Source organism: Drosophila nasuta, chromosome 2R (genome assembly GCF_023558535.2).
Source record: "Drosophila nasuta strain 15112-1781.00 chromosome 2R, ASM2355853v1, whole genome shotgun sequence".
NCBI lineage: Eukaryota > Metazoa > Arthropoda > Insecta > Diptera > Drosophilidae > Drosophila > Drosophila nasuta.
This window is the reverse complement of record NC_083456.1, coordinates 31,708,419-31,724,115: the sequence shown is the minus strand read 5'-3', so window position 1 is coordinate 31,724,115 and position 15,697 is coordinate 31,708,419. Positions and strand designations below refer to the sequence as shown.

The 15,697-nt window shown below is 43.1% G+C and overlaps 5 protein-coding genes across 8 annotated transcripts in view; 3 read left to right on the top strand and 2 right to left on the bottom strand.

The window, feature by feature from the left end:
• LOC132786082 (hamartin) overlaps positions 1 to 15,697 on the bottom strand; it is a 158,550-nt gene that overhangs the window by 122,020 nt on the left and 20,833 nt on the right. The window lies entirely within an intron of this gene.
• On the top strand, positions 380 to 8,518 carry LOC132784670 (unconventional myosin-Ia). 4 transcript variants are annotated; one of them, XM_060790436.1, is made up of 18 exons: positions 418 to 504; positions 790 to 1,034; positions 1,208 to 1,323; positions 1,380 to 2,436; positions 2,497 to 2,560; positions 2,656 to 2,669; positions 2,745 to 2,829; positions 2,894 to 2,988; positions 3,923 to 4,070; positions 4,129 to 4,451; positions 4,509 to 4,756; positions 4,811 to 5,507; positions 5,581 to 5,640; positions 5,724 to 6,055; positions 6,826 to 6,961; positions 7,024 to 7,176; positions 7,241 to 7,368; positions 7,430 to 8,518. In XM_060790436.1, the coding sequence occupies exons 2-18, from the start codon at positions 930 to 932 to the stop codon at positions 7,551 to 7,553; spliced, it is 3,885 nt and encodes a 1,294-aa protein (XP_060646419.1). In that variant the 5' UTR covers positions 418 to 504; positions 790 to 929; the 3' UTR covers positions 7,554 to 8,518. The 4 variants fall into 4 exon arrangements, with proteins under 4 accessions (XP_060646422.1, XP_060646419.1, XP_060646420.1 ...); XM_060790437.1 differs by lacking the exon at positions 5,581 to 5,640; XM_060790438.1 differs by lacking the exons at positions 418 to 504; positions 790 to 1,034; positions 1,208 to 1,323; positions 2,656 to 2,669 and having other exon boundaries at positions 2,303 to 2,436.
• LOC132784672 (uncharacterized) lies at positions 8,614 to 11,450 on the bottom strand. Its single transcript, XM_060790440.1, has 4 exons — positions 11,101 to 11,450; positions 10,062 to 10,746; positions 9,838 to 9,997; positions 8,614 to 9,778 (listed from the first exon to the last, which is right to left on the bottom strand). Exons 2-4 carry the CDS (start codon positions 10,730 to 10,732, stop codon positions 8,975 to 8,977), a joined length of 1,635 nt encoding a protein of 544 aa, XP_060646423.1. The 5' UTR covers positions 10,733 to 10,746; positions 11,101 to 11,450; the 3' UTR covers positions 8,614 to 8,974.
• On the top strand, positions 12,053 to 13,746 carry LOC132786603 (mitogen-activated protein kinase p38a-like). The gene has a single exon (XM_060793165.1). It carries the CDS (start codon positions 12,429 to 12,431, stop codon positions 13,521 to 13,523), a length of 1,095 nt encoding a protein of 364 aa, XP_060649148.1. The 5' UTR covers positions 12,053 to 12,428; the 3' UTR covers positions 13,524 to 13,746.
• LOC132785413 (serine--tRNA synthetase-like protein Slimp) lies at positions 14,096 to 15,573 on the top strand. Its single transcript, XM_060791504.1, has one exon. The coding sequence runs from the start codon at positions 14,185 to 14,187 to the stop codon at positions 15,571 to 15,573; it is 1,389 nt and encodes a 462-aa protein (XP_060647487.1). The 5' UTR covers positions 14,096 to 14,184.

Below are 15,697 nucleotides of genomic sequence, written 5' to 3'. Positions count from 1 at the left end.
GTGTGCCCGCATGTTGCATATCAAAATATGCCTAAAGCGTTAATATTAACACCCGCACTGCAATGTCAAACAGCTGCTATGTTTTGTATTGGACATTAGTGTGACCGCTTCTTTCTTAATATTTAAATGTGAAGCTTACAAGCCTATGTTAAAAAACAGCTGCTAATTTAAAATTCACTTTAATACCAATGTACACAAACATTTTTCAGATTTAATAGTTGGTTAGAACTATTGCAGATGAAATTGGAATAAATAAATCGATAAAAACAGGTAATAAATTTGTTTAAATGGATAAGAGCTATAATTTGTAACTTTGCCTTTAAATTTCACTGATAACATCGACTGTTAAACAGCGGAAACTTGCGTCGAAGAGTTCGTTGGCTTCTGTTACACTTACGCTATGTGCTACGTTACGCGTTGCTGACTTTGCCATTACGTAGGTACGTAAGTGTTGGCGTAGTGCTTTGCATTTCTCTACAAAATGCCCAAATATTGTGAGAAAAGGTAAACAAAGCTGTTGCAAATGCCAACAAAACTAACAAAAAACAAAACAATATTGTGAACAACATTCTGCAACGCCTCAAATGAATGGAATAAACAACTTTAACTGGACAGCAAGTGCCACAAAAGGGGAAAAGGCCCCCAAACGATAAGCAGACTACACACTGTTGCTGGTCGCAGCAGAAAATGAAAATCAATAATTCAATCAGAAAATCAAAACACGAATTTGGTGATGATAAATTATGCAATTATGGCAACCCATTTTCTTGCAATTGTGTCTCGTTGCAGCTACAGCAGTTGTTGCAGTTGATAAATTCAAATGTTTATGCAGCACATTTGCATTTATCGTTATCGTCGTCGTCGTTGCCGTTGTCGTTGTTGTTGCTGTTGTCATCGTTATTGTTGTTGTTGCTGCTGTTGTTGGCAAGATGGAACAGGAGATTGGCACCTGGGACTCGGTGCTGTTGGAAAACCTCTCCGAGGATAGCTTCATAAACAACATACATCAGCGCTATAAACGCGATCACATCTATGTGAGTATTATTTAATATATTGAAATGTAAATTATGTACCAGATAGCTTGATCTGGTTTGTGTCTTCGCTAAGCACAGTCTCAAGTGCAGGATATGGTTTGTGTAGTAATGAAATTCAATTGGAATTTAAAGACAGATCAGCTTGTAAAAAATTCAAATTCATTGATTTGCAGACCTACATTGGAACCTCTGTTGTGGCTTTGAATCCATATCATCACATATCCGAGCACTCGCTGGAACACATACGGAACTATGGCAATAAAGGCATCTTTCAGCTGCCACCACACATGTAAGCTACCCTCCTCTATCTCAAATAAACACCTATTTGATGGTAATCCTCTCTAGCTATGGACTCACCAATCTGGCGTATCAATCGCTCAAGGATCAGAGCGAGGATCAGTGTGTGCTGCTCACCGGCGAAGGCGGCTCGGGCAAAACGGAAACCTTCAAAATGATTGTCAATTTCCTGACACACATCCAGGATCGCTCGATGTCGCAGTCGCATCCGCATCCATTGCGCAAACAGTCCTCGAGCAGCTCCACGAGCGGTGGCGTTGTCTTGCATGCCCACAGACGTGCCTCGAGCAGCTGCTTAGGCAATGCCAACTTTATCATTTGCAAGAACCAAGGCAACAGCGCGTCAACAACAACAGCGTCGCGTCGCCAGTCGCCTTCTCCTGGCCCAGGACCAGGAGCGTGTTCACGATCGCGCACCGAAAGCATTGAGCGACAGGCGCGACGTCATATGCGCGAGAAGATCGTGGACTTTGATTTTTCGCATCACAAAAGCACCGAAAACATAAGCACACTGCTGGAGTCAGCAGGCAGCCAAGGCCAAAGCCAAGGACAAGGCCAGAGCCACTTGCATCCAACGAAATCCTGCTTCAAGCATCAACAAACACAAGTGAACAACACTGCCCACAGCCCATCGCCCAAGTATTTGCACGCCGGCTGTCGCCAGTGCGGCCACAGCAAATGCACACGCGCCCAGAGTCTGGAGAAGGAGGAACGCGAGGCCGCTCTGCAAATGCTGCGTGGCAGCAACACTCGCCTCACGTCCTCGGTGACGGTGCATCAGCGTGGCAGCTGCTCCAATCTGGTGCGACAGCATTCAACAGAGAGTCAACCGGAGCGACAGGCTGTCATGGGCTCCACTCAACGCATCTCGCTGTACGATGCACATAAGCTGAGTAAGGTGCTCGGCAGTGGAGGTGGCGGCGGCGGAGGAGGAGGAGGAGGTGGCAGCAGTTCAGTGTCGCCCACGCCTTCGGCCAGCTCCTCGCTGCATCGACGCCACAAGTCACCGAGTCAGCGGCTTCGCGAGTGCGTCACTTGCGCTGATGTCTTCCTGGAGGCCATGGGCAATGCCTGCACGCTGAAGAACAATAATTCCAGCAGATATGTAAGCTTAGAATATACCATAGTACCTCAAGCTTTGTTAACTAAATTTGTCTCTTCATAGGGCAAACTCTTTGACATTGAGATTGACTTCAAAGGCGATCCCATGGGCGTGCACATCACACACTGTAAGTAGCTTCCCTGGATCCAATTAACTTCATTTAAAGCTCAACTTATTCTTACTAATATTCACTGTTGTTTCCATGTCTTGCTCTTTACCAAGATATGCTGGAAAAGGTTTGCTTGTTTGCCGTAACTTTAAAGTTTGTTATTGACTTTAATTTAATTATGAACTTCTTTTATCATTCTCAGACTCGCATCACGGACACCATGATTGGCGAACGCAATTTCCACATATTCTATCAACTGCTGCTCGGTGCGGATTTGCAGCTGCTTAGTGAGTAGTTAACTTATTTAGTTTTCATTGGCATTTCATTAATTTCCTGCCTTTTTCATTTAAGAATCCTTGAAGCTCTTTCGCAATGTGGAAAAGTATGAACTGCTGCGCAACACAACTGCCATGGAGGAAGATCGCGCCAACTTTCACTACACAAAGGTGACGATTTAATGTTCTCTAAATATCTTTTATATTCCGCTCAATCAAATGATTAGTTTTGCTGAATTTGAATGCTAAATTTGAACGCTAAGTTTACACAAATTGCTGTCTAAATCATCAGTTTAAATTATCATAATTTGCTTGAGAGTATTTAGAATTTAAGCAGCTTTAAGTCAACTTTTAAGTACCAAACAATTTTAGCGTTCTACACAGTTTATTGACAGTCATAACTTCACAATAATGTAGAAGTTTTTAAGTGAACTTAAAAGGTTCAAATGACAAAGCTTCTTTATAACTTACAAACCATTTAAAGTTTTGTTGAAAGTCATAACTGCAAAATAATTTAGATGTTTTCAAGTGATTTTAAAAGGTTTTAATGACAAAGCTTTTAATGACAGTTTATAATCAGTTTAAAACTTCTTTACTAAGCTAATTGTTTTCACTTCACTTCACTTATGATAGATTACAAATCGTTTTTAAATTGTTTGTTTATTTGCAAAAATAATTTGCCTATTCACATTAATTGATACTCAGCTGATTTTTGCTTCTGATTTAAATCGCTTTTAAATCGGTTCAGAATTAATTGAATAACAAGGCACATTATCTGATAATGTGCTTATAAATTGATGCCTACCACAATTGATTAAACATCAATTTAAATGAGTCCGAAATTAATGATTTTAAATTGATGCTTACCTCAATTGATAAAGCATTATTCCAAAATAAATGCTTTTTGATTGATTGATTGATTTTTCATACTTACCTCAATTGATGTTCAATGAGACCAATATTAATGCTTATAAATTGATACTTACCTCAATCGACTCAATATAATGATTCAAAAATGAATGATACTTTATATGTTTTATGTTTTTTTCATTCTACTGCTTTGCATATTTTGAATTATACTAATTACTCCCTTTATTGATTATAGCGCTCTTTGGATGTGCTTGGTCTGAGCTGTGATGAGATCAATTCAATTTTTCGCGTCATTGCCGTCGTGCTGAAGCTGGGCAACTTTATCTTTGTGCCCGTGACCAATATCGACGGCACCGAAGGCTGCCAGATATCCAATGTCTATGGTGAGTTTGTAGTTAAATAAATATACTTTATAAATACATAAAACTTTGCGCTCCACAGAGGTGCAGGAGACGGCGCAGCTGCTCAATTTGGAAGCTCAAATTTTAATCAATTGCCTGACGCGAGCGAACAGCACGAGCAGCACACAGGAGGATGTGGGCTGTGAGATGGACGCCCGACAGGCGGCCAGCTATCGGAATACGCTCTGCCGCACGCTCTACAGTCGCCTGTTCACGTGGCTGGTGAACAAGATCAACGAGACGTTGAAGTCAACGCAGCGAGAGAAGAATCTGGCGTTGCTCGATTTCTATGGCTTCGAGGTGCTGGAGCACAACTCCTTTGAGCAGTTTGCCATCAACTACAGTGCCGAGAAGACACATCAAGTGGGTGACAACAATATCAGCTACTTATAGATTAATAACTGAATCTTTTCCTTGCAGAACTTTGTGTTCAATGTGCTACGTGCAGAGCAGGAGCTGTATTTGCGTGAGGGTTTGGAATGGTCGCGCATCGATTACTTTGACAACGAGTCCATTTGCGAGCTGATCGACAAGCCCAGCTATGGCATACTCAGTCTCATCAATGAACCGCATCTAAACAACAACGAGGCGCTGCTGCTTCGCATCCAACAATGCTGCGCAGGGCATCCGAATTTCATGACCAGCGGCAGCAATTCCATGTGCTTTCAGTGAGTGCACTTTCAACCCATTCCGAACCATGTTTTAAACTCTTTTCGTTGTAGAATCCGTCACTTTGCAAACGTTGTCAACTACTCGGTGCATCGCTTTCTCGAGAAGAACTCGGACATGCTGCCCAAGTACATTAGTGCAGCCTTCTATCAGAGCAAACTCTCGCTGGTGCAGAGTCTCTTTCCCGAGGGAAATCCTCGACGACAGGCCAGCAAGAAGCCCACAACACTCAGCTCGAATATACGCACGCAACTCCAAACGCTGCTCGCAATTGTGAAGCATCGTCGTGCCCATTATGTGTTCTGCATCAAGCCCAACGAGTGCAAGCAATCGCATCAGTTCGATCTGGCTTTGGTTCAGCATCAAGTGCGCTACATGTCGCTGATGCCGCTGGTTCATCTTTGCCGGACCGGGCACTGCTATCATCTGCCACATGTGAAGTTCTTTCAGCGCTATAAGCTGCTCAACAGCTTGACATGGCCGCATTTCCATGGCGGCAGCCAAGTGGAGGGCATTGCTCTGATCATCCGCAATCTGCCGCTGCCATCGGCCGAGTTCACGCTGGGCACCAAGAATGTGTTCGTGCGCAGTCCGCGCACCGTCTACGAGCTGGAACAATTCCGTCGGCTGCGCATCTCCGAGCTCGCGGTGCTCATCCAGAAGATGTTTCGCATGTATCATGCACGCAAACGCTATCGACGCATGCGTCACAGCCAGATGGTCATCTCGAGTGCGTGGCGCACGTGGCGCGTAAGTTGAGGAGTCGCTTATTTTTGATTGTGATTCGATTTGATTTCGGTTTTCGTTTTAATTTTGCATGCAGGAGTGCCGCTTTGGCATTCCCTTCACGGGCCGTCGGCACTTGTGGAGTTTATATCGTGTTGTAAGCATTGCATGTTGCACTCTCTACTTTTCTATCTCTTAATTTTAAATTCATGTTTATTAATCTCTTCTGTTTCTTTGCAGGCACGTGAAGAGTATCGCACGCTGAAGTACAAGCGACAGGTGAAGTGGGCCGTCGATGTGATTGCTCGGTACTATCATCAATGGAAGATCAGGCAGTATTTGTTGACCATTCCCCTGCGTCTGCCGCCCAACACGCTCAGTCCACTCTCCTCGGAGTGGCCAGCGGCGCCCACATTTCTGATGGATGCCTCGCGACTGCTGCGTGCCATTTATCATCGCTGGAAGTGCTACATTTATCGCAACTCCTTCGATCAGACGGCGCGCAATCGCATGCGAGAAAAGGTCACAGCCAGCATTATTTTCAAGGATCGCAAAGCTTGCTATGCGCGCAGGTAAGTCTTGGCAAGATAAATCTCTTTTTTATATCCGCTATCCATAGGGTAGAAGAATATTAGAACTTAGTATTTCCCCGGTATATTAATTCAGTATATTTTAAGAATAATTTATTAGAACTTTAGCTATGTTCATTCGTCTGTCTGTCTGTCCATCCATATGAACACCTAGAGCTACGAGACTATAAGAGATAGGGCTATCATTTTTTTCGACAGCTTTTGTTATGTTTGAACGCAGATCAAGTTTGTATCAAATTCATACCACGCCCACTTTTGAAGTTAGAGCCTCGATTTTTGTTGTTTACAATAACAATTATAGTCTTTATTAGTTTCAGTTTAGTTTCAGATAAAAATTGTAGAAGTTATATAAGAAATACTTTTGTATCTTGTAGATTTGCACTGTATGGTATATTTTGAATGAAGTATCAATATACCAAATATAGCCTTTGGTATAATAGGTATATTATGCATTCTATACTATATTTTGAATGTAGTACTCTGTCAGTATACCTTAGATAGCCTCTGGTATATTTCTAGTATTTTTGCGGTCCAATTTGGTATATTTATTAATTTTTAAATATACAAAATCAATACCCCGTTTAATAAAATACACCAAAGGCTATATTTGTTATATATTAATATAGTACTACATTCAAATTGTCATACCGCACTATTTTGCTTTTATTCACAAAGAGTAGCGGGTAACTCACAGTCGAGCACACTCGCCTGTAGCTTTCTTACTTGTTCTAACTGTATTTCTCCTTCCACAGCGTGGCGCATCCCTTTGTGGGCGACTATGTGCGGCTGCGTCATAATCAGCAGTGGAAAAAGGTCTGCGCCGAGACTAATGATCAGTATGTGGTATTTGCGGACATTATCAACAAGATCGCACGCTCCAGTGGCAAGGTGAGATAGCGCATTAAACAACTAATTCAATTGAGGAACTAACTTTATATCTATTGAAACAGTTTGTGCCCATTCTGCTGGTGCTGTCCACATCCTCGCTGCTGCTGTTGGATCAGCGCACGCTGCAAATCAAGTATCGAGTGCCTGCCTCGGAGATTTATCGCATGTCTCTGAGCCCCTATCTGGATGACATTGCCGTCTTCCACGTCAAAGCGGTGAGCATGAAGAGTGTGCCTCTTAAGAGTGCTTCAATCTCATTGAAATCTCTTTAATTTACAGTCGGAGTTTGGTCGCAAGAAGGGCGACTTTGTGTTCCAAACGGGTCATGTCATTGAGATTGTCACCAAAATGTTTCTGGTCATTCAAAATGCCACCGGCAAACCGCCCGAAATACACATAAGCACAGAGTGAGATTGAGATTAAGTTAACCTTTTAAATTTTTTGTTAATCTCGCTAAATCCTTTACAGATTCGAGGCAAACTTTGGCCAGCAGACGGTCATCTTCTCATTCAAATACGGCGGCATGTCGGATTTGGCACAAGGACCGCCAAAGGTCACGCGCAAGGCGAATCGCATGGAGATCATTGTATGATCATTGAGTTGCTGCCACCATCATCAACACCACCACCATCAGGGTCCAGCTGAAAAAGAACAAACAGTTTTTAAACTTACACTTACTACTATTGTTTTCCCTATGTGCACTTTGACTTTCACTTGGGTCCCCGGGACCAAGCCACAAATTGACATATGAACGTGCTTTTTTCTTTCATTTTTGTGCTCACAACTGACAATCAGTCTTTGAACAAAATGTTGTCAAAAATTGTGCCAAGAAACTAAAAGGAAAACGATGAAAAAACAACAACTGCACCCAATTCTTTTGCATTAAATAATGTCTAAGTATTAATTAAGTTAACTAAACTAATCGAAACGAAAGAGAAACAGAAACGAAGGAGCAACTGAATTTATTTAACTAATTTGTCGACACTAGGTTTAAATTGTAAGTGAAGCACCAAGTCGATTAGCATTGCAAACTACGTTAGGAACGTGGCACAGAAGACAGTTAGACAGTTAGAAAGACAGCGAGGCGTTAGAAACATTTTACACAAATATCGAAAGTATATATACATACATATATATAAACAATTTACTTATTTCCGTTAATAGAAAAAGAAACGAAACCGAAGCATTTCTCTTAAATTTAAGGTTTCATACACAATAATTAGTGAACTAATAATGCTAGAGAGACCGCAATAACAAACAAATATATATGTATACAATGCCCCTGTGAGAGAGAGATACAATATATATATATATATATATACTTACTAGAACTATATAGTTTGGTAAACAAAATACAACTAGTGTGTGACAAGAAACAACTTTTTCCCCAAGAAAAACCAATAAAAAAACGTTAATTAAGCCAACTATTTACAAGCCAGAACATGTAGTTAAATATTTAAAAAAATATATATATCTATACACTCATCATAAATCTATATAGTATATATATATACAGACATATAACGAAAGTGAGAGAATCTGAAACCAAAGGAAATATTATACGAATGTTTGTTGGGCATGGATACAATTGCAGCTACAAGATACAGATACAGATACAGATACAGATACAGATTGCCAGATTTATAGATGTGTGTATGTGTTTGTAGTTGTTTATATAAGTAACTTGTTATTGTTAGTTCTCGAGGCCAAAAAAACATAAACAACAAATGTAACTACTGCTCATTTCGAATATACGACTATGGAAATAGTTTTTATTTAGATTTTAAAATACTTTTGAAGAAGCCAAATACAAATACATTATCTATTATTATATATAAATATATATATTTAAACACAATCCAATCAGTTGGTAGTTTATAAAACGAATTGACAAACAAAACCAGTTTAGTTTAGTAATATAATAAAGCGTAAAGTGTAATGGAAAATTCTTCTTTGTACAACAAATGATTTGCACTTTGACCACCATGCCCATCTTTGACCCCAACGAATAGCTTATAGTTTGGACTTTGGCTTCTTCAGCATTTCGCGCAACACGCGTCTCAGTATCTTTCCACTGGGATTCTTGGGAATCTCTTCGACAAAGATGACGCCACCACGAATACGCTTCGCTGGCGAGGCACGCTCATGAACGAAGGTGATGACATCGTCCTCGCTGAGCTGGACATTCGCCTGCTTCACCACAAACGCCATGGGCAACTCGCCAGCCTCTTCATCCGGTCGTCCGATGACGGCAGCATCTTTAATCTTATCGTTGGTCAGCAACAGAGCCTCGATTTCTGCCGGGGGCACCTGGAAGCCCTTGTACTTGATCAGTTCCTTGATGCGATCCACAATGAAGAACTCAAACTCATTGTCGTAGTAGCCAATGTCACCAGTGTGCAGCCAGCCATCCTTGATGGCAGTCTGCGTGGACTTTGTGTCGCCAATGTAGCCCTTCATGATGCCATCGCCCTTGAAGCACAGCTCGCCACGCTCGTTGGGACCCAGCAGCTTGCCCGTATCGGGATCGATAACCTTGGCATAGATGCCCACTTTGAGGACGCCTACGCTGCCTGGCTTGCAGAAGTCATCAGTCTGCACCAGCACACTCAATGTGGACTCGCTCAAGCCGTAACCCTGACGAATGAAAGGCACGCCAATGCGCTCTTTGATCTGATCCTCGGTCTCGCGACTGAGCGGCGCAGCGCCACAAAGGAGCACCATGAGCGAGGACAGATCGTACTTGTCCACAATGGGATGCTTGGCCAGGAAGACCATCAGTGGTGGCACCATGAAAGCCATCATGACGCGATATTTCTACAAAGATGAAAGTTTAAGTCTAGAGTTCAATAATTGTCAATAATTGTGGTGCTCACCTCGATGGCGGAGAGAAAGAGATTCTCCTCGAACTTGGGCAAGTAGACGAGACGTGTGCCCATTGTTGCGGTGGTGATGAGCGTTAGGCAGCCAAAGGCATGGAACCAGGGGATCACGGTCAGCAGCGTAATCTCACTGAGCGGCATCATGGTGGGTTGACTGCAAGGAAAAGTAGAAATGCAAATTGAGTAAGCTGATAAGTTTCCTTTAGCATCCCTCTTACATTTGCGAGTCGAGGGTGGCCAGCAGATTGGACTGCGTCAGCTGCACACCTTTGGGCAGTCCTGTGGTGCCCGAGGAGCACACAATGAGCGACACATCTTCCGCTTTGTTGGCCGTTGGTGAGGTAAAGTCCGGGGTCGTCTTGAACTTATCGTTGTTCATCAGATCCGTGAACAATTGCACATTGGGATGATTTGTGGAGTTGCCGCTCAGAGCAATAATGGCCTTGACAAACTTGTTGTTCTTGGCAACCTTGGCCACACGATCCACGGTGATCTTGGAGGCAAAGATGACCTTTGGCTTCGACAGATTGATGGCATGATCCACCTCACGATCCGAGTAGGTGACATTCAAGGGAGCCACAGTGGCGCCCACAGCGAAGCCCGCAAACATGGCAATGGCAAAGCCAACGCTGTTCTCACTGGACAGTCCGATGACATCGTTCTGCTTGACGCCCAGTTTCTGGAGGATTTGGGCGAGGCGTACAATGGAATCGTACATGAATTTGGCACTGTATTCGGTGCCGGTGACGGCATCAATCATGACCGTTTGGTCGCCAAAGCTCTTGTATTTCTCGAGCACATATTGGCCAAGGGAACGATAATCCTGGGCAACTCTCACTGGGATTGGGCCACCGAAAACAATGTTGCCAGGCAGCAGTTGCGAAGTCATTGTGTGTGTGTGTGCTGCAAGTTGACAAATTAATATCAAATACTTTAGTATGCTGTTCAAGGGTGGGTTTTCATTTCCCTTTTGACTGAAAAGTTACTCTTTGAACCGACCTGGTGGCTAATCTTATCGTGCTGTATAGCACAGAGAGTATCTGTATCTCTGGTTTAAGGTAATCGAATTAGAAACCGAACCGAAAACTGCTATCTATCAAATTCACGAATATATAAATATTCATGGAGCGACGCGTTCCAAAGGTCAGCTCTTTGAACTATGCACATGATATGGAGGACATCTTGAGTGTATCTCTATCTCTAATCTCTAGTTGAGCTCAATTGCTAAGCACTCCCTTATTTGCATATCGTACTTACTTAATAAATTAACTTCTTCGATGTTTTCTAGGTTACAGCGCTTCGAACACAGTTCGATGGAGCGAGCGAGCGAACAACTGACAGAGAGAGATGGAAGTGGAAGTGGAGAGAGACTGCGTCCGTTTGCTTGCGGCTTCGACGACCAACTAACTGTTTCACGCAGCGAGGGACCCGCTTTTTTTGTGCTCCAATGGCACCACGATTAGATTATGGCGATAAGATTAATGTACAGCGCGCAGGCGCTTTGGCAAATGTTTACACGGATTTGTGGTTAAGCACATATGCACTATGGACCAGCCTACTTTATGTATTCGCCAATTGTTTGTGCGTGAGAGAGGAGTGTGCTGCGTGTGTGTGAGTGTGTAATATGTTGTTCATATTTACACGGGTGGTAAACAGCTGATTCGCTTCACACGTTTTGGCAACGCTACGCAATTTAATCGAATTCAATTATCGATACATTATGCTTCAAATGCTTATCAGCTGCACACAAAGTTCCCAGCCAAAGCTAAAGTTCTTCAGCTAAAGTTCACCTTTGTTTATTTCCGTTAATCAAATTGTAGTCAGCTCATGTGCTTTAGATTTCCTGTGATTCGCAATAATTTAAAGATAAACTTTGAATAACGTCATTAACCATTTCAAACGTAGCAAGCACAATATACAGCGACCGTTATAGGAATGAGTGCTCAAAATGGCGCTGTTAAACTCAAAAGGCACTTTTACACTGATGGAACCAGTAAGCGATTGATCAATTTGAATTTAAACTTTAATTAATGCTAGTTGCTATTTTTGTTAATTTGTTTTGTCTATACTGGTCTAATTGTTTTAAAAGTATTGTTTCATTTACCAGCAGCAACTGTTTTATATCGGAATAATTCCATTACGCTGTTAACGTAACATTTCAATTTAATGTTAAATTGTTATTGTTTTTGTTCGTATTCTTGCTTTTTGCTAAAGGCCAACAGTTGCAATACGCTGGCTGTGACGCATGCACTGATCGCTGCTAATTACAATAATAATTTCACGTTCTTTTCAAGTGCGGAATAAACACAAAAATGCTAATTTCGATAAGCAATTATTGAACAGTTAATCCTCAAGGATTGGTGAATAAACTTAACGGCTGCATAACTCAACGACAGTCGATTCGTCAAATCACAAACACACACACACACAGAGACGTTCTGTACACCGCCCATTGGAAAGAAGCCGTTGCTTGTTTGACGATAGTTGGTTGGGGACAGGAAACCCGATTTAAGATAAACGTAATCAGTTATTTTCGGATTCGTATTGCGTTCTTCATTTGATAATTGATTGATAAAGTGTTGAAAATGGCAGCGCAACAATTTTACAAATTGGACATCAATCGCACGGAATGGGAAGTGCCGGAAATGTACCAACAATTGCAGGTCGTGGGATCGGGAGCCTATGGTCAGGTGTGCAAGGCTAACGTCAAGGGAACCAACATGCATGTGGCCATCAAGAAGCTTTCCCGTCCCTTCCAGTCGACGGTGCATGCGAAGCGCACGTATCGCGAACTTACTTTGCTCAAGCACATGGATCATGAGAATGTTATTGGACTGTTGGACATCTTTCATCCACCACATCCAGCGAATGCTACGCTGGAGGAGTTCCAGCATGTCTACCTTGTCACCCATCTCATGGACGCTGATCTCAATAACATTATCAAGATGCAAAACCTCTCCGATGATCATGTCCAGTTCCTGGTCTATCAGGTTCTTCGGGGTCTTAAGTATATACACAGTGCTGGAATCATTCACCGTGATCTGAAGCCATCGAACATTGCCGTCAATGAAGATTGCGAGTTGCGCATTCTGGACTTCGGTTTGGCGCGGCCCACAGAGAATGAAATGACGGGTTATGTGGCCACCCGATGGTATCGTGCTCCTGAGATCATGCTCAACTGGATGCACTACAGCCAGACTGTGGATATTTGGTCGGTGGGTTGCATCATGGCCGAGTTGATAACTAGGAGAACACTCTTCCCTGGTACCGATCACATACATCAGCTAAATTTGATCATGGAAATGCTGGGCACTCCGCCGGATGATTTCATGAAGAAGATCTCCTCGGAGAATGCTCGCAACTATATCCTCTCCCTGCCCCCCATGAAACGCACCAATTTCAGCGACTTCTTTGCCGGTGCCAATCCTTTGGCTGTGGATCTGCTGGAGAAGATGTTGGAACTGGATGCGGATAAACGTATTACGGCGGAACAGGCTTTGGCGCATCCGTATTTGCAAAAGTATTCCGATCCCAGCGATGAACGCACTTCTCCGCTCTACGATCAGAGCTTCGAGGACATGAACTTATCGGTGGAAAAGTGGAAGGAGTACATCTATAAGGAAGTCGTCAACTTTAAACCGCCTCCCTCGTATGCCGAAGTCTTGCAGAGCATTAAGTAAAGCACTGATCGAAGAAGTGACTGTCAAGTATTAACAATTGCCTTCAAAACAAATGAATTTGTTCAAATTTTATTGTAATTTACTCAGAAAACTACCAAATAGTGTTTCACGTTGATGTTGTCACATATTTTAGTGTTGTGTTTTATCTTTTATGTATATATTTTGTTATTGTTTGATCCCTTTGTGTATTAAATGCGATTTTACACTGACAAGCAGCATAATGTTGTGTACTTATCTTTTTGCTTAATTACAATAATAACAATGACGTCAGTCAGCAGCAGTGATGGGTGAATTTAAAGAGCAAGAGTGCTTAGTATAGGAGAATGAGTGGCTAAAAGTGGCTAGATTTAGCCACAAAGTGGCCAAGATAGCAGAACGGCTATCTAGGCAGTTACAGCATAATTTAAAAAACCTGCACATGTTATTGCTTAACAACATTAGCGTCGCTAACAGCGCATGTTGTAGGTTAACAGCAATAGCATCGCTAACAGCCCATGTTATTGGTTAACAGTAACAGCACCACTAACAGCACAGCTATTAACAGTCGCTTCAGCTGTTGTCACTCAGCTGAGTGAGCGCGAAGCAACAACAGCTGATTGTGAAAAGCTGAGCGGAAAGAAATATTCGCGAATTTGTTATTTAAAAAAGAAAACGCGCAACAATGTTGGGCTTACGTCGCTTGGCCAAAACGTGTTTATCCTCGAATAAGCGCCAAATTTCCGCACTTTATATAACCGGCGATAAAGCCAACGAGAACTATGTGACGCTGCAGCCGTATTTAGACTTTGCCGGCACATTCCGCGATCGCCCCGCTTTGGAGCAAAGCATCGCCAGCCGTGGACTGGGTATTGAACTGGAAAAGGTGCTTGCCAAGTTCGCCAAGTATCAGACACATCACGAGCAGCTGCAGCGACTTGACGAGGAACGTGAAGCAATATCGAAAGAGCTGAAAACACTTTCAAAATCAGGGGCAGCCGCTGAGCAACTGGAAACGTTGAGGGAACGTGGCAAAGCGTTGCGCAACGATGTTAAAGCGCTCAAGCAGCAACTGTATCCCATTGAGGATGATTTTATCCATGACTTTTTGCATCTGCCCAATGCACTGCATCCACATTGTCCAGCTGCCAAGCAGCAGAAACTCATCTATAGACATGGTTTGCCAACGAGCAAACCACACTTTATTTCCCACTTGGAACACAAGGATCTGGTGCACTTCATCGACAACCAGCGGTACTATCTGATGGAGCAGGCGGCACACTTCGATGTCAATGCCATGCAGGCGTTGGCTTCCTATTTGGTGTCCAAGGGAGACTTTGTGCAGACCTCAAATCCGGACTTTGTGCGCTGTGTGCTGCTGGAGGCGAATGCCACGCCCATTGGGGATTACCATCAAGTCAAAGAGGAGCACTTGCAAAACAAACTTAATGTGGCGTATCTAACAGGCGGAGGTGCCTTTGAGAGCTTCCTGGGCGCCATGACTAAACTCTGTATTTATCCTTCGGTTCTTCCGCTACGCTACGTCGCCTGTGGGCGCAGCTACAACCGGGAGGAGGGATTGATTTATGGTCCCGACAGCAGTCTTTATACAGCCACACAGACCAATGCTGTACAGAGCTTTGTGGCCACACTGACAGCAGAGGAAGCGGACGCCCAAATGGAACAGCTGCTCAATCTGGCCATTAACTTTTACAAAGCTCTCGATGTGCCCTTCCAGCTGGTTTACGCTCCAGCTGATAGCTTGACACCCGCGGAGAGTTTGCGTGCCAGTCTCGAGGTTTATGCTCCGTCCCTCAAGCGTTATGTGTGCGTTGGACGCATCAGCAACTACGGCGACTTTGTCTCGAAGCGCATTCTCTTCAGCTCACGGCGGGAAAAGCACTACGACTTTCTGCATCTCATTGGAGGACCTGTGTTGTATACCACCAGATTGCTAGCTGCCCTCATCGAACTGGGAATAGACCTTGATAAATGCAAACTGCTGGGTAGACCCAATCCTCAGCCCATGACACAGCTGGAACAGGATCTGCAGGAATTCAAAGATCTTTTTTAAATAAATAACGCTACGTGGCGCAAACATTTATTGTTGTTGTTGTTACGGAGTATCTTGAATGCTTAAAGCTAACAATAAGTAGAAAAAAAGTTAAGTCGATAGATACAATTATTTACAAACTAGC